This window comes from Phodopus roborovskii, unplaced genomic scaffold (assembly GCF_943737965.1).
Source record: "Phodopus roborovskii unplaced genomic scaffold, PHOROB, whole genome shotgun sequence".
NCBI lineage: Eukaryota > Metazoa > Chordata > Mammalia > Rodentia > Cricetidae > Phodopus > Phodopus roborovskii.
The window spans coordinates 14,988,181-15,012,076 of record NW_026125052.1 but is presented as its reverse complement, the minus strand read 5'-3'; the positions used below and the strand labels follow the sequence as shown (position 1 = coordinate 15,012,076).

The window sequence follows — 23,896 nt, the reverse complement described above, 5'->3', positions numbered from 1 at the left end:
CTTAATGAGTCAAGAGATAAACAAGAGAGGTCATCAGCTCCCAGCCAGATATATAAAGGGACCCGGCCCAGAGGGGACATCACACCCGAGAACACACAACTGCTCTCTACTCCTCAGCCCCACTCCAGCCCAGACAACACCATGACCGGCTCCTGCTGTGGATCCTTCTCCTCCCAGAGCTGTGGAGGCTGCTGCCAGCCCTGCTGCTGCAGAGACCCCTGCTGCTGCCGCCCAGTGTCCTGCCAGACCACAGTGTGCCGCCCTGTGACCTGTGTGCCACACTGCACTAGGCCCATCTGTGAGCCCTGCCGCCGCCCCATCTGCTGTGACCCCTGCAGCCTGCAGCAGGGCTGCTGTCGCCCCATCACCTGCTGCCCCACCTCCTGCACAGCTGTGGTCTGCAGACCCTGCTGCTGGGCCTCCACCTGCTGCCAGCCCATCTCTGTGCAGGCTCCCTGCTGCAGGCCCCCCTGCTGCCAGCCTGCTCCCTGCCGCACCACCTGCAGGACCTCCCCCTGCAACACCTGCTGCTGAGCTCCTGTGGCAAGCAGCCACCTTTGAAAACTAGTCGTGTTCCTATTTCTCTCTCTCTCTCTCTCTCTCTCTCTCTCTCTCTCTCTCTCTCTCTCTCTCTCTCTCTCTCCTCCTGCCCTGAACCACCGATGCCCTAAATCAACCAACCAGCTTGTGAATGGAGGCCTGGAGCCTTCCATTTAGACTTGTGCAACTCTTTGAAGCATCTTTGAACTCCTTTCCTTCTTGGGTCTAAGGTCTTTGAACATGATTTTGTTTTTTAATAAATTCCTCTTTTTTGGCCTCACAAAACATTGCTTTGCTCTTACGTGTGCCTTTTAAATTATTTTATTCTTTGAGATTTTACTCCACATGTACAACTTACATTGATCACGTCTATCTCTCACACTCCCCTTCACCTCCTTCCAGACCATCCTCCTGTCTCCCCAACCACGACCCTCTCACAACTTCATGACCTTTCTTTGTTAACCCACGCAGTCCAATTGGTGTTGCAGTAGTTTGCATAGGCATAGGGGCATCCACTGGAGCATGGCCGACCAACCAGAGGGGGGGGGGGAATCTGTTTTCCTCATGCTCTTTTTTTTTTTTTTTTAATTAGATAACCGGGAAATTCTTACTGCTTACCACCTGCAAGCCACAGACTGAATGAACTGTGAGAAACATTTAACTGAGGTTTTAAAAACTTTTCCCCTCAACAATCTCACAAGTTCCCACCCTTAAGTGAAAAGTTGTATACAATTAGTGGCTACCACTAAAAGAGAGTCACTCTTCCCCACAGACGTGCCCTCTATTGGTTATCCAATACCAAGTTTTCATTTCTAAAATATATACACATGAGCAGCACATGGTGTTGCATTTACGTATGTGTAGGTAGGTATATACATGTTCAATAATCATAAATAAAAAGTTAAAATATGTCCTTTTTCATTTTTTTACAATTTTTATTTCGTGTGTTTGTTTGTTTTGCCTGTATGTATGTCTGTTCACCATGTGTGTGCCTGGTGCTTTCAGAAGAGTGTATGGGATTCCCAGGAACTGGAGTTACAGGGATTAGCAGCCCTGTCAGTATGGACTGAAACCAGGTCTTCTGGAAGAGCAGCCAGTGCTCCTAACCCCCAAGTCATCTCTCCAGCTTAAATAGCTTAAATTTAGTCTTTTACTAAAAGCTTCTGGGGAGTTGAGTCGTATCTACATTGACAAAATTGAATAGAACATGGAAAATAAAAAATGTGCATATCATCTAGTAACTACAAAGACATTACTGTTGTTTGGGAAGAATAAGAAGGTTTGAAAAATGCTAGTATCTTATATGAGTTAAGATATTGTTGCCCAGATTAAGAGAGCAGCTTTTTCATCAATGGAAACAGTATAGACAAAAGTATGGCGGGAAGTCAAGGGTCATCTAAACATTTGGCTAGACCACTGGATCTATGGGGAGCAACAGTAGGAGGACTATTTAGAGAATTAATGTGCTTTGCCAATCGGCTAATGGTAAGTAAGTAAGTGTTAAGGAACTATTTAAAGCCTTGGATCCATACATGGCATGACAGAAGTTGGTGTTGGTGTCCAGAGAAGCTAAGAAACAAAGAGGACCCTAAAAGAGAACATACATGGTCCCCCAGAGAAGAGCAAAGGGATAAGAATTCCTGAACAAATTGGAAGCACAAAGGAGGAGGGAGGGAGGAGAAAGAAGAGAGGGGAAGAAGAGGGGAGAAGAAACCATGAGGGAGCAGGAAAACTGAGTCGGGGGAAGACTAGAGGAAAGCAAGAAAAGAGATACCTTAACAGAGGGAGCGATTATAGATTTAAAGAGAAATCTGACACTAAGAAAATGTCCAGAAATCCACAAGAATGACCCCCAACTAAAAATCTAAGCAATAGTGACGAGGCTACCTTAAATGCCCTTCCCCTATAATGAGACTGATGACTACCTTAAATATCATCATAGAGCCTTCATTCAGTAGCTGAGAGATTCACAGCTAAGCACCGAGCTGAACTCCTGGAATCCAATTATAGAGAGGGAGGAGTGATGAGCAAAGGAGTCAAGACCATGCTGGGGAAACCCACAAAAACAGCTGACCTGAGCAAGTGGGAGCTCATGGACTCCAGACAGACAGCTAGGAAACCAAAATAGGACTGAACCAGGCCCCCTGAACATGGGTGTCAGTTAGGAGGCCAGTCTATGGGACCTCTTGTGGTGGGACCAGTATTTATCCCTAGTGCTTTGGGAACCCATTCCCCCAGGGAGAGGTACTCTCTCAGCCTACATACAAGAAGGGAGGGCCTAGGCCCTTCCCAAATGATGTGACAGACTTTGATGATCCCCCATGGAAGGCCTCACTCTCCCTGGGGAGTGGGTGCAGACTGGGATGGGGGAAAACTGGGGGGGATGGGAGGGAGGAACTGGGATTGATATGAAAAATAAGATTGTTTCTAATATAAATAAAAAGTAACTTTTAAAAAGAAGTTGGTGTTGGGATGGTCTATAGGAGTTTTTATAATGAGGACAAATAGGAGATAGCTCAGTTAGTAAACGTGCTCACCATGCAAGACTGAGAAAAAGGAGTTCAATGTTCACACCCAAGGGAGAAGTCAGACATGGTGGTAAGCTAATCAGCAAGCCCTGGGTCACCATGAGAGAGAGAGAGAGAGAGAGAGAGAGAGAGAGAGAGAGAGACAGAGAGAGAGAGAGACAGAGAGAGAGACAGAGAGAGAGAATGACAAACACAGAAAACCAGAAGGTACATTAAATTTAAAGTGGGAGACAAGAAACAACTAGAAAGTAAATGTGATTTATTTCAAATCTGGGCTAAACTTTCATAGTCTAAAAATGCTTAAATGGATTGTAAGACACTTATGCTTCTTTGCTTTGCTTTTCAGATTATTATTTTGTGGTATATTCCACCCAACACCACATGTTTATATTCTTGAACTGCTAAAAAGTATTTAAAACAAAGGCAGTACACAAAAAGTTTTACTGATCCTCACTGAACCTGGACAACAGCATGTAGTGAAATATAAAGAACTTGTCTAGGGAAGGGAGATGGGAATAACATGTCCAGCTCTTCTCTCCGTGAGTGCAAATGCTCACTTAACTTCTATGAATTTATCTGTTTCCAGACCATGATGTTCTTTCAACAACTGATGCTAAGGAAAGGGAAAAGTCATTCCTACCACACAACCAATGTCCTGGCCTGGCACTTCATGAATGAATGGCTCTGTTACTTAACTCACTCTATTAATTAATTAATTAATCCTATTGATACCTCTCAGCTTTGTGCACCAGAAGAAAATATGAGGCAGATAATCAGACTCTTTCTTTATAACCCTTCAGTGTTCTGGGAATAGTAGAATTAAACAAGTTTGTGGTACTTATATTGAGTATTGATTTCTACACCTAAAATATTAAGTGGTCAAAAAGATGAGTTATTAGTTTATCTTTCCATTACTCAATGATTACATGTACCCATTTTCAACTTCATGCCTATCGCCATGGGTACCAGAGAGCATACAACTTTAGTGAAACTGGCACACATAATATTCCAACAAAATCTTACTGCTGTCCAAAATAATATCCTCACCTCATGAAAGATAACTTTGTGCTTGTATTAATATGCATAGGATCAATAAGCCTACCACAAGAAGTAAAAATGACTTTTTGTCACTTTTAAGGAGTAAGGTTTTTCTGCCCGCTGCTGCTGGTCTTGTCCCGCCACCGCGCCAGCCCCAGTTAATACACTGAGACTCTGTATTTGATATAATGCTGTTGTCCAGGTACTAGTTTCTTATCGGCTAGCTCTGTCTTAAGTATTAACCCATTTCTATGTATTTTCACATGGTCTCCTTACCGGGCAGTGGGGCCGGCGTCTGATCTCCCCAGTCTCTCCATGTTGACCCTCCTTACTACTTCCTCTTTCCTCCTTGTCTCCTAGTCCCTTCTATCTTCCTTTCCTATTGGCCAACAGTGCTTTATTCATTAACCAGTATGAGAAGCATATATACAGAATGACATCTCCCATCAGTCACTATACTTTTTTTTTTGTGTCCCCTCATGTAACCCTAAAGATTTAGTGGAAAAACCACATCACTTTTCTGTCAACTACCAAAAATGGTTTCAACTTTTTGTGTGCTAAGACATCTAAATTTTTGCTTTTGTGCCTACTAACACATACTGATAATCTACTTTCAATCTCCCTTACAAATATTAGGAACCAGAAAAATAGTGTTTCCTGATTCCTTTTGTCTCCTTGGCTCCTCTTTGTAAATTAAGCTGTTGTCCTCTTTGATTCAATGCCTTTTTGCAGGGCACATGGTGTAGTAACATAAAATGACATGAATTGAAATAAAACTGTCCAAATGGTTCACATAGCATTATTTTTTATCTATCCCAAAGAAGCATAAATTTCATTTGACTGTTTTATAGGTGCTTTTCCCTGCTTACTGATTACAAATTTTAGCCTCTTCTTTAAATTAAATTGGAGTGCCACAGGTTTTGTGCCATATACTGTCCTGAGTGACAAACGTGCCCTCGAATATTAATGTCTTAAGTTTAGAAGGGCTCACCGAAATCATACGAAAAATATATGGAGAGGTCTGTGAATTTCTCTTAATGTGTAACATCTTTGTATGTGTAACTTTCTATGCAATGATGTAGAAACTGCAATCTAATCAATAAAATAAAAACAGAACCACAAAGGTAGTCTTCTTGAAGGACAACCCAGGGTCAAGGATTCCTTTTTGAATATTTGAGATTTGATGAGTATGTCCCCAGAATTATAATTACAGATGAGAGTCACCTTGTCAGGTGCTGTGACCACAAACACAAAACTGAGGCCAAGACTCAAGTAGAAACCATCACTGTTTGGATACAAAGCATTTAACATGTCAACCTCTGATGAACATATATGATGAGCATCAGCTGAGCAACAAGGAAACACCCATTTAAAGCTATGTTTAAAGTAACCCAGAGGCCCCAGAAAATCTGGTTTTAAGAGTAACAAGATAAAAATGCTACCTGTGGAAGAGCGCCTGTCCAAGGTATATAAAAGGCTCCAGGTGGAAGAAGCCATCAGAATTCAGAAACTCATCTCAACTACACAACTCTCAAACCAACCTCTGACACCATGGCCTGCTGCGCTACCAGCTTCTGTGGCTTTCCCACATGCTCCACCGGTGGCACCTGTGGCTCCAGCTGTTGCCAGCCCAGCTGCTCCCAATCCAGCTGCTTCCAGCCCAGCTGCTCCCAGTCCAGCTGCTGCCAGCCCAGCTGTTGCCAGCCCAGCTGTTGCCAGCCCAGCTGCTGCCAGTCCAGCTGTTGTCAGTCCAGCTGTGGCACTGGCTGTGGCCAGGAAGTTGGCAGTGGAGGTGTGAGCTGCCGCGTTAGATGGTGCCGCCCAGATTGCCGCGTGGAGGGCACCTGCCTGCCCCCCTGCTGTGTGGTGAGCTCCACACCCCCAACCTGCTGCCAGTTGCACCATGCCCAGGCCTCCTGCTGCCGCCCATCCTACTGTGGACAGTCCTGCTGCCGCCCAGCCTGCTGCTGCTACTGCTGTCAGCCCAGCTGCTCTGAGCCCAGCTGTTGAAAACCTTCTAAGAAGAATCTTAAGAGGATGGCACTTCAAAATGAACCAGCTAGAACCCTAGAGATACTCTAAATTTCAGTATTGATAAATCAGCTACTGTCACAGCTACATAATTTCCCAGGAGGTTAACTCATTTGGAGAGAAAGTGCCTTGAACTCCAACACAAGCCCTGCAATGTGGAGAGCGCCCTATAATATATTACTATAAGTATTACTAGAAATATTTCAGTAGCTTATTGGGATTTGCATTTAATAAAAAAGCATTTGATCTCTTCAATGGTAAAACATTATTGTCAATACTTTCTTTCCTTTGGAATTTATTAATAACAGTGGGTACTGGAACGTGTTAAAGTCTCAACATGGCACTACAGATTTTCTTTTCTTTAACTATGCTTGTTCTTTTCATAATCCCATTTCTTTGTTTCCTACTAAATGGCTCACTGTTTCCACAAGTGAAATACATCATTTAAAAACACAACAGCAATTGGGACCCTTGCCTGCACAAAGTGGTTTCAACGTTCCCAAAGGTCAGTTTTCCAAATAGGAAGTTTGTGTCACTTAGGTATCTCAGGCATTGCCAAACCCATGCAGTCACTCATATGTGAGTCCACATATGATTCTTTCAAACATCAAAGAGTTACTAAGATGTAACGCAAAATGAAAGACCATAAACTCAAAACAGCAGAATAATAGCATCCGATGTTTCTGCTTGCAGCTTGTAAGCCACAACCCATGACTCCTTGAGTAAGTCATTTCACTCGCCTGAGCAACAATTTCTCATCTGAAAACTGACTTGTGTCCCTTCCGTGGAGAGATGTGTAGATCACCTAATAAACAGGTGACACGCTGACAATGTCCTCAGATATTTGAAGAGGAAAAGGACTCAAGGATCCAATAATACCATGTGCTTTATTGTCATGGTTAGTTTACTGTCCGCCTCACACACTCTGGGGTCACCTAGGAAGAGGGAACCTCAAGTGAAGAAATGCCTTGATCAGATTGGCCCATGAGTGTGCCTGTAAGGAATTCTCCTGATTGCTAATTGATATAGGGGAATTCAGCCCACTCTGGGCACTACCATTCCTAGGCATGTGGTCCTGGGTTGTGTAAGAGAGCAAGCTGTACCAGGTTGCGATCACACACACACACACTATATATATATATATATATATATTTAGTGTGTGTGTGTGTGTGTGTGTGTGTGTGTGTGTGTGTGATTCCCTTCATCATTACCAGCACTTGTCAGTTATTTTCTTGATCTTAGCCATTCTGAATGGGGTGAGATGAAATATCAAAGTAGTTTTAATTTGCATTTCCCTATTTACTACAGATGCTGAATACTTTTAAAGATATTTCTTAGCCAAATTAAATTCTACTTTTGAGAACTCTGTTCAGATCTACAGTCCATTTTTTAATTGGGTTATTAGTTTTCTTGGTTCTTAGTTTTGGGAGTTCTTTGTATTTTCTGAATATTAATTCTCAATAGGGATAAATTATCAATACTCCTAGATGAAAAGCTACAGGCAATCAATGGCTCCTGAGAGTGAGAAGAAAAAAAAAAGCTTGTCTTTGGGGACAGCTCCCTGATATGTCATCTAATCCCAAGAGTTCGGCCCTAAACACAAGCACATATCAGCAGCACTAAAGAAAATCAACTCAGTAAGAGAACATTAATTTTAAAAGGAGAGGTATGACTTTGAGAGGGAGTGGAGGATAAAGGAAGAGGGGTAGAAATGATGTTACTACATCTTTGAATGCTAATACATCCAAAACTCATATATGAAATTTTCAAAAGCTAGAAAGAATTAAATAAGAAATAACAACCCTGAACCAAAAGAAAATAGAGCTAGCTGAGTATATGCTAAAGAGCAAGCCAGTAAGCAACTTGGTCTGTTTCTCTATGATCTCTTCAGCAATTCCTGCCCTGACATCCCCCAGTGATAGGCTGTGACTTGAAGTATAAAAGGAAATAAACACTTCCCTTCCTTTAGTTGCCTTTGATCAAAGTGCTCTTTATCATAGTAGCAGCAAATCAAACCAGGACAACTGTTGTTTAGAAGATGTTATAAGTTGCCTTAGAACATTAAAGAGGCTGTGGTGTTCTACAGTAAGACCATCTCTATCCATCATATCAAAACTGATAAAGCCAGGATTTTTGCTGTTGTCTCACTTCTTAGTGTCTTGTAACCAGTGATCTTCGAAATGTACTCTGGAAAACGATGAAAGAAAGTGTCAGTCTACCAACCCGTATTTTTGTTCAAGTGCTGTGAAGCAGAGTGCAGAACAGAGTGTTGACCACATCTCATCACCAGCCTTATTCTCTTCTCCGAGAGGTGTTTCTGAGGTGAAGCAAGTATGAAACAAAAGATGCAGAATGGAGATTTCATTCCATGGGATAAAATCTTAGGACACAGAATCAACGTGGTAGACTCCAATTAGTAGCATTTAGCAAATGATTGTTTCAAGGTGATAGGGCATCCTTCTGAGGTGATTAAAAAGATTCGACATCATAGGCCTGAAATGTACAGTGAGGCTGAAAAAATGTCACAGTGAGTAAGAGTGTCTGCTGTGAAAGGAAGAGGATCTGAGTTCAAATCCCTGGGGCCCACATGAAAAGCCAGGCGTGGCCATGCATGCTGGTTGAGACAGGTGGATCCCAGGAGCACTCTGGCCATCTAACCTAGTTGACATGGAACACTCTAGATTTGCTGAGATCTTGTCTCAGATAATAAAATGGAGGAACCAACAAGTCAGCTCAGTGTCATGAAAATCTGGCCATCTGAGTTATATTCCCAGAACCCATGTAAAGATGAAAGAAAAAAATAGACTCAGCAAAGTTTATCTCTTACTGTTACATGTACCCAATGGCATGTGCAACATATTATTATTATTATTATTATTATTATTATTATTATTATTATTATTGAGATCAATAGAAGAAGATTCCTCATACCCTCCTCTGGCCTTCCCCATATGCACATGCCTAGGAGTGTGCACCCACACTCTCCTGTGTACATGTACCACACAACACACACCTATACAAAATGCACTAAATGTCACTTTATTATACACTTTAAAATGGTTCTTTATGAGTTTTACCTCAATTTATATAAAGTTAAGGAGAAAGTACAACTTCATAACAATTAGCAAAACACCACCTTGAAGTCAACATATACTCAGGGAACACAGCTTATCAGACCTACAGTACATTGGTATGAAGAAGGATATGCTCTTTCTTCTGTGTGAACACAGCGACACATCCAGGCACAACCTGCACATCTGTGCTCAATGGGCTTACAACATGGTCAACATCCCAAATCCTAACATACAGGTTTCTTGTCTCCAACTGCATAAAATGGTTAAGAGCTGAGGCACCTCAAAACTTCAAAAGGATATGGTTTTGTATTTAGAAAACTCAAGAAAGACTGTATTACTTAGTTAAGACTAGAAAGTTGGGGATGAGAGGAAGTTCTTGAGGTTTACTTGTTCCCTGGTTGGGACCCTTGGGATAGAACACAAAGCATAGAAACATGGATGTCATAAGTAGGAATGGTTCATTCATTTGGCTGGCCATCAACCACCCACACTTTATCCTTCAGAAATATAAGAGAGAATTAGAACAGACTGCCATAGAGCATCCGTGAAATGAAGATGAACATGTTGGAGAACCCCCAAGAACACAGAAACCATTCAAACATTAGCATCACTCTTTTTTATTTAAATAACATCTTTTCATTTATTTTACATACTGGGTGCAGTTTTGCTCCCTCCTCTCCTCCTGTCCCTCCTGTCTGCCCTCATCTACCTGCCTCCTCATCCACTCTTCCTCCATCACCATTCAGAAGAGGGCAGGCAGGTTCTTAAATAGAGGATCAAGTGTTCAAAATGACAGCCTAAAAGTCCCTTGTTCTTGACATATAAGGTTGGTATAGGCCCTCCAAAATGAAGTAGTAGAAACTTCAGAGAATCAGCGGTATCATTTTTATAACATCTATGTCCAGATACCTGCATTCCCACTTAGACACAGACACAAGTCCCTGGTATTCAAAGGGGATAGAAAATCTACAAAGAGAAACATCATTTATGTTTTTATCTGTTTTGATTTCCATGGAAATCAATACAGAAGAAACAGACTCAAGTGTTGGGAGAAGTCTGCTTATATCCCATGTTCTTGATTTGAGGTTGATAAGGGAATGTTCAGATTCAACTTCACTTTATGGCAGAGAGGCAGAATTTTCAAATTTTGGATGACATATTTTTAATTGCTTGATAGATTTATTGTGTGAGTCCACATGTACAGAGGTCAGGAAGGAGGAGTTGCTTCTTCTTCCCAATTCATGGGTCCCAGGGTCACACTCGGGTCATCCGGCTCGGAGGCATGCTCTTTTATCTGCTGAGCCAGCTTGCTGGCTCTTGAGCATTGCGTTTCCTTGTTAGCAATTACCTGAGTCCATAATCATGAAAGTTGACTTAAATCTTGTACTGAGGGAGCTGTTGAAAACAGTGCCAAGGTAGAAAAGGTAGAAACAATAATGCCACGCTCAATGCCATTATCTCCAGGGCCTTTTATCAGCACTGTACTGATATACCTCAAATGCCCAGGGCCACTATCTTTAGCACCAAGAATCCTGCTGAATTTGAATTCCAACATGAATTCAACAGCCCTGAGAATGCTATCGTGGCACCTGCACATTGCAAGCATCTCAGATGAAAAACTAGCTAACCAAAGAAGCCGGGAGATGGCCCAGTGGGTAAAGGGCTTGTTGCACAAGTGTGAGGGCTTCAGCTTGACTCCCTGGATCTACATAAAGCCAAGGGGATCTGTAATCTCAGACCATCTGTGGAGAGAAATGGGACCTGGAGACAAGAGAGGGAGGTGAGCACCCACACCTGGGCTACCTTCTGACGTCCACAGGAGCTCCATGTCACCAACACACTCATACACACACACACACACACACACACACACACACACACACACACACACACACGGAAAACAAAACTAAGTTTTATACTCAGTCAGATGGTGGAATTTCAGACTTCAGATTCACCACTTGGATTTTTGTAGCCTTAAAGAGCCAACCTTCCTTCCTCCTTCCCTCCCTCCCTCTCTTCCTCAATTTATTTTAATCTCCTCTCAGATAATACATCCTGACCTCCATTTCCCCTCCCTCCACTCCTCCGAGCCCACCCCACCTCCTATCTACCCCATATCCACTCCTCCTTTGTTTTCCCTTCAGAAAAGAGCAAGTCTCCCAGGGATACCAACCAAAGATGGCAAAACAAGGCACAGTAAGACAAGGCACAGACGTTCATATTAGGGCTAATCAAAGCAACCTAGTAGGAGGAAAGGATGCCAAGGGCAAGCAAAAGAGCCAGAAACACCCTCGTTCCCACTATTAGGAGTCCCACAAAACGCCAGTCTGAACAGTTAATGCCTCAGTTTCCTCCAAGTATTATGAGAGCAGCAGTAGAAGCCACTCTTAGGATTGATATCAGGTATGATCAGTTGTCTAGGAACACGATGAGTGCTCAAAAAACATTACTAGGAACCATCCATTCACATTTTCTGGGTGCAAAAAGAGGTATCTTTTCTGTTCACCTGAACCCACCTTTGTTTCCCAGTCAAAGGAAACAAAGGAATTAAACACCCACGTGAGATTAAAGACCCAATTACCAGGGTCAACAATGAATAACTTTGAGCCTTCTTAAGCAGGAGCAGCATTAGCCAATTATCCTTTGGCAATAGGGAAATTATAGCAAATATGGGTGATCCATGCTTATGTTTCCAGTGAACGCTAGTGACTACTTCACAGTAGTTAAGAACCCTAATTGAACACCAAATAAAATGAACTTTTTACAGGCTTTCAGAAAACTGAACAAGTTACTCAGAAACAAACAATTATCATTTAGAGGAAAATGACGTAAACATAAACAGGGAAGAGGCTTTGGGAATTAAGGAAACATAACCCAGCCAAGGATTATAAAAGGACTGGAGTGGTAGTCACTACTCAAACTCAAAAAAACTTCTTCAAGCTAAGAAATCTTCAGCACTGAGCAACATCTAACATGGCCTGCTGCGCTACCAGCTTCTGTGGCTTTCCCACATGCTCCACTGGTGGCACCTGTGGCTCCAGCTGCTGCCAACCCAGCTGCTCCCAGCCCAGCTGCTGCCAGCCCAGCTGCTGCCAGCCCAGCTGCTGCCAGCCCAGCTGCTCCCAGTCCAGCTGCTGCCAGCCCAGCTGCTGCCAGCCCAGCTGCTCCCAGTCCAGCTGCTGCCAGCCCAGCTGCTCCCAGTCCAGCTGCTGCCAGCCCAGCTGCTGCCAGCCCAGCTGCTCCCAGTCCAGCTGCTGCCAACCCAGCTATTGTCAGTCCAGCTGCTGTGGCACTGGCTGTGGCCAGCAGGGTGGCAGTGGAGGCATGAGCTGCCGAGTTAGATGGTGCCGCCCAGACTGCCGCGTGGAGGGCACCTGCCTTCCCCCCTGCTGTGTGGTGAGCTCCACACCCCCAACCTGCTGCCAGCTGCACCATGCCCAGGCCTCCTGCTGCCGCCCATCCTACTGTGGACAGTCCTGCTGCCGCCCAGCCTGCTGCTGCTACTGCTGCCAGCCCAGCTGCTCTGAGCCCAGCTGCTGCCAGCCCAGCTGTTAAGACCCAGGATGCTGATTCCCAAGGGTTCAACTTTCAAGGCCTGGGCCACTAATACATTCTCCAACTTGGATTTGGCTTGTGTCTTTTTGTGTGTGTCAGAGAGAAGTCACCAAATAGTTTACCACGCAGAACATTTTCTTTTTATCTAAAACTGGAAAGGCTTTGATATCCCTTGTAAAAAAAATAATAATATCCAAATTTGATCCCAAAATGAGAAAATCATTTTTTTCTTAGGATTGCCCTCATGCTGCCAAGGCCCTGGAAGAATCTCATGTGCTAAGATGTTTTCTGTTCTTCTTTCACTGTTCTGTAAATTGCTCTTATGGGAAAAAAATAATGTGTAAAGGTAATAAATTATATCTGTTGGCATATCAAAAGTGGTCTCTTTTTTATTTAGTGTGCAAATAACAGATACTTCATAGAGAGCCACATAAAAATCCTTGAGTTTGATTCTATTGCCTTTCTTTGTTTTGCACAGGAAGCGAAGCATGCACGTGCTATGGCATGGAAGTAGAGATCAGAGGCAGTCTCTCATTCCACTGTACGGCTCTGAGGACTGAGGCAAGGGCCTTTATCCACTGAGCTATCCCGTTTCTTTTATAATCTATATTGCTCTTCTTATACTTTGTTAGGAAATGGATTGGGTTTGAGCGGTGGTTAAACCTCATAGAAAGCTGTGGCATTTCCATGTTCTTGTTTCGGTTTGTTGCTGTTATTAAACACCCTGATCAAAAGCAACATGGAAAGGAATGGGACCGTTTGGCTCACACTTCCAGGTCACAGTTTATCACTGAGGGAAGGCAGGATATGAACCTCGAGTCAGGAATCATGGAGGAATGCTCCTTAGTGGCTTTCATTATAGGCAGGCTCTCCTATAAGACCAGGACCACTGCCTAGGGATGGGACTGCCCACAGTGGGCTTAGCCATCCTCAGTCAACTGATCATCAAGACAGTCTATCACAGACTGACCTGAAAAAGATACTCATTTTGTTGAGAACCCCTTTTAGGTTACTGTAGACCTTGTCAGGTGGACAGCTATCACTAAGTAGGACACTCAGAGTCTCTCAATATCACCCATGCTTGTTACAACTAGATGGCATAGAAGCTAGGGTCACAGAACCTAAATGTGACTTCCTTTCCCATCCACTAGAAGGAAGTTGTTTCGGGTGATCTTAAAACACTGGCAACACATGCTAACAAATTTCTCCTGTCCGTTTACTTACAGTCTTGTAGGACAGAAAGAGATGGGCAAGGATGGACAACCTCTTCCAAGAAAACACTCACAAGCAGATGAAGATTTTAAAACTGTTTTTTTTCCAGTTCCTAAATAGAAAGTGAGAAAACTAAGATTTTACTCAATAGTTATAATTAACAGATGTTCTTTGGTTTTAGATGTGTGCTTAATAGAAATATATGTGCTCATTATATACAAATGTGCTTCTATGTAATATACATGGAAATATATTTTTATATATTAAGTGTAAGTATCAGGAAATGCTTCATAAATCCAGGCAACTTTTCAAAGGAACATAAGGGGAACTTGGGTTTGGAATTGGAGGGCATAGAAGATGATAGGTAGGTAGGTAGGAAGGTAGGTAGATAGATAATAGATAGACTGATAGATAGATAGATAGATAGATAGATAGATAGATAGATAGATAGACTGAAATAAAGTCATTAGATCATCAACATCAACATGGCTCAGTTTGTAAAGGTGCTATGACCAACACTGACCACCTGAATTCTGTTCTTGGAATCTTCACTGCTGGAAGGAGAAGAACTTAGTTCCTCGAGTTGCCCTCTCACTGCCACATAAACCCTGTGGCACACAGACAGACAGAGAGACAGACAGACACACACACACACACACACACAGACACACACATACACACCCCTTTCTCTTTCTCCCTCTAAATAAGTGTGGAGAATCAAATGAGAATTTACTTCAATTTAAATTATAGTTCATACATTCAAAGAGTAACAACGGCCAGAAAATTAGAAGGGCAAAACAAAAGCCAACAGCTCACTTTCCTGACAGACTGTCTAGCAACCTATTGCAATCCAGAGGTGCCTTGCAAGGACAGGGGAGAAATGGCGGCACATTCTGTCCTTCTGCCCTCTTAATTCTAACCACCAACTACTCTCAGGTTCACCACTTAAACAGCTCAGCCCTTACTGAAGAAAACGAAATATGATCACAAGTAACTAAGGTACAGCGTAAATTCAACCTTTCATCATTATCACATACTCTTTTTGCATTTGGGGTTTTGTTTGTTTGGAAACAGTGTCTCACTCACACACCCCTGGCTAGCTTCAAATTTTCCATGTAACCATGTATGAATATGTAACCTTGAACTTCTGACTTTCCACTCCTAAGTGCCAAGATTACAGATGTATGGAGCTACATCTGTCTCATATAGTCCTGGGTACCGGGCCCAGGGTTTCATCCACACTAGGCAAGCACCTTCCCAGGTGAACCACAGCCCCAGCCAAATATATGCTATTAGTCATTCGTTTATTGTTTGTTTGTTTATCCCTAGTGAAGCCATGAATCTTCGAGGAGGACCTACTACAGCCGCTTTATTAAATCAGCATAATTCCTAACTGCATTCTAAATATGTATCCTCTACCCACAGGTAAGTGTAGTGCTCACCCTCATCAAAGAAGCTTCTCTAAAACAGATAGAGACCATTACAGAAAACTGTAACTACTCAGGATACAGAAAACAGCTGATCTCTTTTCTTTTCTACCCACATGTTTACCCTACATGTGGAGTGGAGGGAGGGAAGGGTGGTCTGGGGGCATGAGAGATGAGAGGGTGGGAGAGAAGGAAAAGGGAAAGGAGGAAGGGAGGGAGGGAAAAGGGAGGAAGGGAGGAAGAGGGAACTGGGATCAAAATGTAAAATAAAAATATAAATTATAAAAACAAAAACAAAACAGTTGATCGTGTTGTGCCCCATCCCAATAGATACATCTGCCCCACAACTTCTGCATCTCAGGCTCTGGGGACATAATGGATGAGGATGTGGAAAGGCAGTAAGAGCCAAAGAACCAGGAAATCTGCTGTGAGACTGTAATGATAGGGAACTCAACCATGATGCCTCAATAGTGTGGCTGTCAAAACCAGACCAGAACAAGGACAAGACCAATCAACAAGCTAACAGGAAGAGAGGAACTCTCATGGACTCTGCCCCTAGACAGAAAACTATGGACGACTAAGGAATGCTGAGAATTGGAGAATTAGTCTTCTTCAAAGATGAGACTTGTGATTGTTTATCCAACACCAAATGCTCTGAAATCATGCCCATGCAAGAAGCACTAAACAGATGCAGAAGATTCTATCTAAAGGTTTACGTCCATCTATATGTAGCAATAACAAAGAACAAGAAGACACTAACTTGAGAGGGAGTGAAGACTGATGGGTGACATACGGAAGGGCTAGGGAGTAGAGGCAGAAGAGGGAAATGGTGTAATGTGTTTTCATTTTAAAAACTAAAATTAGTCTGACAGTGGTGGCACATGCCTTTAATACAAGCACTCAGGAGGCCGAGGCAGGCAAATCTCTGTGGGTTTGAGGCCAGTCTGGTCTACAGAGGGAGTTCCAGGAGAGTTTCCAAAAGAGAAACCATCTATATTTCATAAGAATAAGTAAATAAACTCTGCTTATTCTCATATTCTGAAACACTATATATAGCTCTTAAAATGAGCTTTATCTATAGGATCTACTAAGAAACTGGGTTTGGTTGGTGAAACGCTTGCCACTTAAGCTCAAGGACCTGAATTTGAGTCTCATGAGTATGGCAAGCTCCAGCTTTACTCAACCTGTCTTAAAAGCACAAAGTGTAGAGCAACTGAGGAAAACATCTAGTATCAAACTCTGGCCTCCACACATTCAAAGAAATTGAATAATGTAGATAAATACTATCCAGATACAAACATATCCATGGCAAACATCGCACAAGTATACAACCTATCAATACTCAGTCATAAAGAACTTAAACTGACCATAATGATAACCAAAAAAGTACACAAAATCCATAATCAAAAATTCCCCAACAAAGAAAGTACAAGTATCAGATATGTTCACAGATAAATTCTACCAAATATATATAAAGAAAAATTAATGGCAATTCCCAAGAAATATCTCTAAAAAAATATTCATTGTTCTAGAAATTTGGTGAAAAAATATAGAAAACTGGAAAAAAATATTCACAAATTCAATCTATAAGGCCCCCATCCCTTTGATAACAAAGGCAAGAAAACCACAGAAAAATATTCCTGAAAAGTATTCATATGACAGTAATCAGTCAAATATTATCCAACAGTTCAATGAGACAATGAAATGATTAAAAAGAATTACTAAGTGAGAATTTATCTTACTATACAGGAATTGTTCAGCATATAAAAAAATCAGTGTAATCGTTATTTAATGGGTGAAAGGGAAAACATAAATTGTTATCTCAAGTATGCCTCCCAAAAAAATGTTTTGATAAATTTCAAAACCCTTTGAACATTAAAAAAAAGCACTCGATAGGGCAAGGAGATGGCTCAGTGAACAAAAGCTCTTGCTTCCAAGCCAGACAGCCTGCATTCTATCCCCAGAACTCACATGATGGAAGAAGAGAACAGATCCCTGCATGCCATCTTTGAACCTACACACACACACAAACATGTACACACACACATGCACACATACACAAACACACACGCACATGCACACACACACACACCTATGCATACACAAACACATAGAGAAATGTAATTTTTATCTTAAAAAATTCAATAAGCTAGGAAAATAATGAAACTACTTCAATATAATAAAAGCCACCGATTTAAAGAATACAATTAACCTCATATTCAGTAGCCAAAGTCTTATGATTTTTCCCATTAGCTTGGAAATAAGACAAGAATGTCAATTTTTTTCTATGATGTTTATCATACTACTAGAAGTACTAGCTAGAGAAATCGGACAAAGATAAAAAAAAAATGTCAACCAAACTGGAAAAAGAAAAAGTAAAACTATCTCTGTTTGAAGATAGCAGGATCTTGCACACACATACACCTAAAGATTCACACACAAAAGAATGTTAAGGCCAATCAAGGAACTTAGCAAAGTTCCCAATAAAAACTTAACACACACAGAAACACACACATATATACACAAAAAAAATATTTCTATACACTAACAATAAGCAATATGAAAAGGAAGTGTTACAGAAAATTACATTTACAGTGGCCTTGGGGGAGTGGGCCTCTGAAGGGATCAATTTGACTGTGGGAAAATATTTGGACACCAAAAATAACAAAAGATTGCTGAGACAATTTTTAAAAGATGCAAATAAATGGAAAGACATCCCATGTTCATGGATTATAAACTTATACTGTGAAAGTAATGATAGTACCAATAGATATACAGATTTAATGCAATCCCTACCCAAATCTCAATTCTGCTTGTGTAGTTTTTCCCAGGACGCACATTGAGTGGCTCACAACTCCATCTCCATCTCCAAGGGGATCCACATGCACCTGCACCCCCGTATACATACCAACATACATACACACACATTTTTAAAAGAACAAGATTAGTTTTATGAACTTCCCAATTTCAAATTTTATTTTAAAAACTAAAATAATCAAAATAGTGTGGCATTAACTCAAAAACAGGCATACAGAATAGAATACCCAGAATTAAATCCTTATACATAGTCAAAAGATTTTCAGTAGGGGTAATAAGACCCAAAGGTTAAGATGATTGACAGAAATATTTAAAATGTTACCATAAATTTCATGCATTGAATATTTGTTGTGATTAAAATTTGAATTTAAACATGTATAAAACCCAAACTTTATTGAAATTGAAGTGTACACACACACACACACACACACACACACACACACACACTTGTTCTAGAACAGGAATGAAGATGTCAAAGAATTAACACCAAACTGCTAATATTGATCATCTGGTACACAAGTTTAGGAAAAGTTATGTACATGCGTGTTTGTGTGTGCATGTGTATGCACACTGGGGAGGTGGGACATCAATTTTTCTTTATATGATTCCATTATTGCTTGTCTTGTTAAATGCTATATATATTAGTTTACATTAAATTATATTTAATGTAACAAAGACAAAGCAATGCAAAAGTCAAGTCATTAAAAGCTTCAGTTTGCAATGTGTGCATTGGTGATTACCTTGTTAAATAGCATCAATTGATAGCATACTATATATATATATATATAATACATGATATGCATGATATATCTATGTAGATATATATACATATATATATATTATGACAAAGAAAACAATTTAAAGGCGAAGTCATCAAAATCTTCAGTTTGTAATGTGTGCATTGGTGATTACCTTGTTAAATAGTATCCATTGATAACATGCAATAATATATATCATATATAATGTGCATGCAACATATGTGCATTATGACAAATACAGAAAACAATGTAAAGGCTAAGTCATCAAAGGCTTCAGTTTGTAATGTGTACATTGGTGACCAAAAGGAAGAGGCACAGATCTCTAAGGATCTTCTATCCTGCACAGACTGGCCCCAGGAAGGCAGACTTTGTTTGGATGTGGATCAATTAAACAGCTCGAGTCTTGATGACACCAATATTAGTCTTAAAGAGTCTGAGGAAACTGTTTATGAAATCATGATTGTTATTGAGTGACTGTTTAGGAAACAAATGTTCAGTTTAGATGAACTGTGCCTAAGGTTATCAAAGGTCAGCTGAGAAAAAGCAAGCCAACTCAAGTGTTTGGCCCACAGTCTGTCATGTGACTTTCACAGAGGTCTGCTGTGCTTGGCAATACTCCTTCCCTTAGACCAGAAGGGAAAGAGGAAGCTCTGTGACATTTAATTGATCACTGACAACAGTAAATGATGGAAATATTGTTTATAATTTTCTCAATTACTCAACCACTGACCAATCAAAGACTGACTTTGCAGCTAGCATCAAGGGGAGATGCTAACTGTTAGATATGCAGATCTAGGGAATATATAAAAGGCCAGGTGAGGGAGGCACAGTCCAAACTCAGAAACTTCCTTTCACAAACCAACCAACTTGACTCCTGACATGGCCTGCTGCGCTACCAGCTTCTGTGGCTTTCCCACATGCTCCACTGGTGGCACCTGTGGCTCTAGCTGCTGCCAGCCCAGCTGCTCCCAGTCCAGCTGCTGCCAGCCCAGCTGCTCCCAGCCCAGCTGCTGCCAGCCCAGCTGCTGTCAGCCCAGCTGCTCCCAGTCCAGCTGCTGCCAGCCCAGCTGCTCCCAGTCCAGCTGCTGCCAGCCCACATGCTGTCAGACCAGCTGCTGTGGCACTGGCTGTGGCCAGCAGGGTGGCAGCGGAGGCGTGAGCTGCCGCGTTAGATGGTGCCGCCCAGATTGCCGCGTGGAGGGCACCTGCCTGCCCCCCTGCTGCGTGGTGAGCTGTACACCCCCAACCTGCTGCCAGCTGCACCATGCCCAGGCCTCCTGCTGCCGCCCATCCTACTGTGGACAGTCCTGCTGCCGCCCAGCCTGCTGCTGCTACTGCTGCCAGCCCAGCTGCTCTGAGCCCAGCTGCTGCCAGCCCAGCTGCTCTGAGCCCAGCTGCTGCCAGCCCAGCTGCTCTGAGCCCACCTGCTGCCAGCCCAGCTGCTCTGAGCCCACCTGCTAAGAACCCAGTTACTGAGTAGTGAAGAATGGAGTGGATAGCAGTGCAGAATTGCATGGATCTTTAAGGCAATGCTCTGTGGGTGGATGCTAAGTATCTTCATGTCGCTAACCTGCTCATCAATAGTATAACTATTCATCAGGACCCCTACAGATGCGCTGAAGCTGATGCACTGAAAACATGCCTCAACCAGTGTGGGGAACCCCAGAGCAAAGTTAGCATCTTAACAACCATCTTTCCTACTACTCTCTTAGATACTAATATACTGGTATTTTTCCATTCTCCTATGATTGTTCTCTTGCTAAACATATGATGCAGCCTGACCCCGAAAGAGTCCCAGCTGCATGCTTATCCTATAGCAACTTATCTATAGCAGAACACCTGCATCCTGCTTGGAAGGACATTCTGCCTCCCTCACATCTTCCCTTTGGCCCATTTCCTCATTTCTCCACTACTTAAACCCTGTGGTTATATTCATTAAACGAGACTTGATCAGAATACTGTCTTGTCTCCATCTCTCGAGTCTCTTGTCTCTTCATTCTCACTCCTTCCCTCAGGGTCCCTGTCGACTGACCCCGCTGGCCGGGGCAAGCCAGCATGTTCAAAGGACTCTGCTCTGCTTAAGCAGCACACAGGGATGGGGTGGTACTTCATTCCAGTGACATGTGGACTACTTCCCTAGTTTTTGGTCCCCACACATCTTCAGTCATGCTTTCTATTTGAATAGTCCCTGTTGTTCTCAAATAAAGTGTTTTGTGCACTAGTGGATAGATTTCTGTCCATCTTCTAATTTTAAGCTGCCCACCTATAGACAATTGCATTCTTCAGGCATAGACACATAATCTAAAACAAAATTGTTGTCTGAAAATTAACTTATTTTTGAATCATCTGCTAATAAAATATTCTGTGCATTAAGTAATCCTCGTGATTATTTCAATACTTGGCTGTTTTATTAAATTAGATCCAGACAAATAGAGTTACCCTGGATGGACTTTTCTATCAGCTCTGACCTTGTCACTTTTAGTACAGTAGATGTTTTTCTTCTTCTGTGCACAAAATAAAGAAACTGGAATTGTCTACTAAATAGATTGGAAAATATCTACTACTACTTCTTCCAAGAGAACTTGGGTTTAATTCCTATGCCTTATCCTATCTCCTTCCCTCTGATCCCCAGCTGTGTAAGGTCCAACTCTCAATATTCACCTGCACTTACCGAGTATGCGAGGGGCACCAGTGTACTAGATGAGAATAGAGCAGATAACTTTGGGGTATCACTGTTGAGTTCCAGCATCATGTCATACAAACGCATTAGAATTCTCAAACAGAGATGCCACAATTTATAGTTTACAAGCCAATCGAAAAATGTCTTTCTTGAAAAAATTAGCACAATCCTAGAACACAAAGAGATAGATTCTACCATCTAATTCTGTGTAAGCAGTTGATTACAATACATAAAATATATAAATCTAAGAAGAAATGAGAAAATTCCTTCCAGGTTATTTACAAGTACCCAGCTCTTACCTCTCTCATTAAATTGGTAGCAAGGGTGGATCACAAACAGGATGGTACACTCCAGAAAATTGAATGGCTGTGCATTTTTTCAAGGTGTCGTAACTCCTAGACATTTTCCCCAAGCTTTTGTTAAACCACTAAATTAAGACAAAAATAACTTGACATCCCTAGTGTCTTCACAGCAAATAAGTCTCCTCTGTAGGCGGTGCTAAAACTTGAAAGTGCTATTTACTCATTCTTGAGTGGTTCAGGCGTCCATGAATCATACCTTATACTCCACCCCCTCAGTTAATTCCCACTGAATCAGATTCAATAAACATTTAATAAGACTCTACCAAAATCAGGCTACATACTTTCTGAAAAACCAAGTTGCTCAGTCAAAAAAGTACCAACAACCCTCTGGCCTGAAATACAAATAACATTTACATATTTCCAATCAGCTAAAATGAAAAGAACTATAAATATGGTGCTGGATGGTGTCGATGTGGTAGATTCTTCTATAACACGTGATCAAATACCCCAATATTCTAAACACATTGGAATTGAGTCTATGTATCCAGGAGGGAAAAATAATACTTGAAAGGGGCAAATTTTCTACTGTCTTAGAGGTTTGCATAGACAGCCAAGTGGAATGACAACTATTCAGAATAAGGGTGTTGCCTTAACCTAAAGTGAGAAGGCTCTTTGAACATGGAAACCACAAACACTCTTATGGCCAAGAGCGAGTCACAGCGACCTTATAAAACAAAGTCATTGCCATATCACATCACATGTATTTCAATGGAAGCCAATCAGAGGACCACTAAGGAACAAATTTAAACAAAAACAAGAAAAGTATGTTAAGAATTTTATAAACAGTGGCTTGCTTGACTATATAAAGGGCCCCATGTTCTGGTCAGCTCCCAAACTCAGAAAATCATCCCAGCTACTCAACACCCAACCAACTTCTAGCACCATGGCCTGCTGCGCTACTAGCTTCTGTGGCTTTCCCACATGCTCCACTGGTGGCACCTGTGGCTCCAGCTGCGGCCAGCCCAGCTGCTGTGAGGGTGGCTATGGCTTTGGCATCGGGGGTGTCTATGGCTATGGCATCGGGGGTGGCATTGGCTGTGGCCAGGAGGGTGGCTGCGGAGCCGTGAGCTACCGAGTTAGATGGTGCCGCCCAGACTGCCGCGTGGAGGGCACCTGCCTGCCCCCCTGCTGCGTGGTGAGCTCCACACCCCCAACCTGCTGCCAGTTGCACCATGCCCAGGCCTCCTGCTGCCGCCCATCCTACTGTGGACAGTCCTGCTGCCGCCCAGCCTGCTGCTGCTACTGCTGCGAGCCTACCTGTTAAGAGCCAGGTTACAGATTTTCAATTGCCCAGACCACAATGTTCTTGAATTGTGCACCTTCTTGGCCAACCCTGGACCAGTAACAAGTTCTTAAACCTTGACTTCATTGTCTAATATGAGGCTACAGAGTTCAGGTGCATTATGGCCCTGTCTGAGTCTGTGCTATAATCAAAATCTTGACCTCTACAGCTGATCCATAAATGAAAGAAAAAAAAAAACCTGTATGCTGATCACCAAATTGTTCTGGATATACTGCCTCTGAAATTCTTGATGGAGTGAAAAAAGTCAAACTCTTGGGGAATCTTTTCTTTAAAAAAAAAAAAAAAAAAGACAATAACTCTATCAGCCCTGCTTGGTGATCATGTTTTAGCTTCTGTTTACTTAAAGCTTTCCAACATCAAAGGCACCAGACTACAGCTGAGACACATTCTTCGGATGTCATCAGAGAAAATGGAAGTTCTTCATGTTGACCTCATTTGACCATTGAATACCTTCCTTATATTTCGGATCATAATGAGCTTGCCTGTTGGCTATTTCCATTATATCTGTAGTATTGTGTCTTGTGATGTTTCGTAATAAAGGTTATGTCCTGGGCAAAGAAACTGTGGTTTG

At 42.1% G+C, this 23,896-nt stretch overlaps 4 protein-coding genes across 4 annotated transcripts; all 4 read left to right on the top strand.

Moving 5' to 3' along the window:
- The first annotated feature begins 67 nt into the window (after positions 1–67).
- Positions 68–6,183, top strand: LOC127220957 (keratin-associated protein 4-12). The gene is made up of 2 exons (XM_051182842.1): positions 68–532; positions 5,590–6,183. Exons 1-2 carry the CDS (start codon positions 142–144, stop codon positions 6,114–6,116), a joined length of 918 nt encoding a protein of 305 aa, XP_051038799.1. The 5' UTR covers positions 68–141; the 3' UTR covers positions 6,117–6,183.
- A 5,944-nt stretch (positions 6,184–12,127) lies between these two features.
- Positions 12,128–12,862, top strand: LOC127215838 (keratin-associated protein 9-3). Its single transcript, XM_051176333.1, has one exon. It carries the CDS (start codon positions 12,185–12,187, stop codon positions 12,764–12,766), a length of 582 nt encoding a protein of 193 aa, XP_051032290.1. The 5' UTR covers positions 12,128–12,184; the 3' UTR covers positions 12,767–12,862.
- A 6,967-nt stretch (positions 12,863–19,829) lies between these two features.
- On the top strand, positions 19,830–20,739 carry LOC127215848 (keratin-associated protein 9-3-like). The gene has a single exon (XM_051176343.1). It carries the CDS (start codon positions 19,860–19,862, stop codon positions 20,439–20,441), a length of 582 nt encoding a protein of 193 aa, XP_051032300.1. The 5' UTR covers positions 19,830–19,859; the 3' UTR covers positions 20,442–20,739.
- Positions 20,740–22,843: 2,104 nt separating this feature from the next.
- LOC127215860 (keratin-associated protein 9-3) lies at positions 22,844–23,388 on the top strand. Its single transcript, XM_051176347.1, has one exon. The coding sequence runs from the start codon at positions 22,906–22,908 to the stop codon at positions 23,284–23,286; it is 381 nt and encodes a 126-aa protein (XP_051032304.1). The 5' UTR covers positions 22,844–22,905; the 3' UTR covers positions 23,287–23,388.
- Positions 23,389–23,896: the final 508 nt, after the last annotated feature.

Excerpts from the sequence above, each read along its gene's own strand:
- LOC127220957 (XM_051182842.1), top strand. The coding sequence starts at position 142 with ATGACCGGCTCCTGCTGTGGATCCTTCTCCTCCCAGAGCTGTGGAGGC. Across the intron at positions 533-5,589 it reads CCCCTGCAACACCTGCTGCT|GTGGAAGAAGCCATCAGAAT; the intron begins GAGCTCCTGTGG and ends AAAAGGCTCCAG.
- LOC127215838 (XM_051176333.1), top strand. The coding sequence starts at position 12,185 with ATGGCCTGCTGCGCTACCAGCTTCTGTGGCTTTCCCACATGCTCCACT.
- LOC127215848 (XM_051176343.1), top strand. The coding sequence starts at position 19,860 with ATGGCCTGCTGCGCTACCAGCTTCTGTGGCTTTCCCACATGCTCCACT.
- LOC127215860 (XM_051176347.1), top strand. The coding sequence starts at position 22,906 with ATGGCCTGCTGCGCTACTAGCTTCTGTGGCTTTCCCACATGCTCCACT.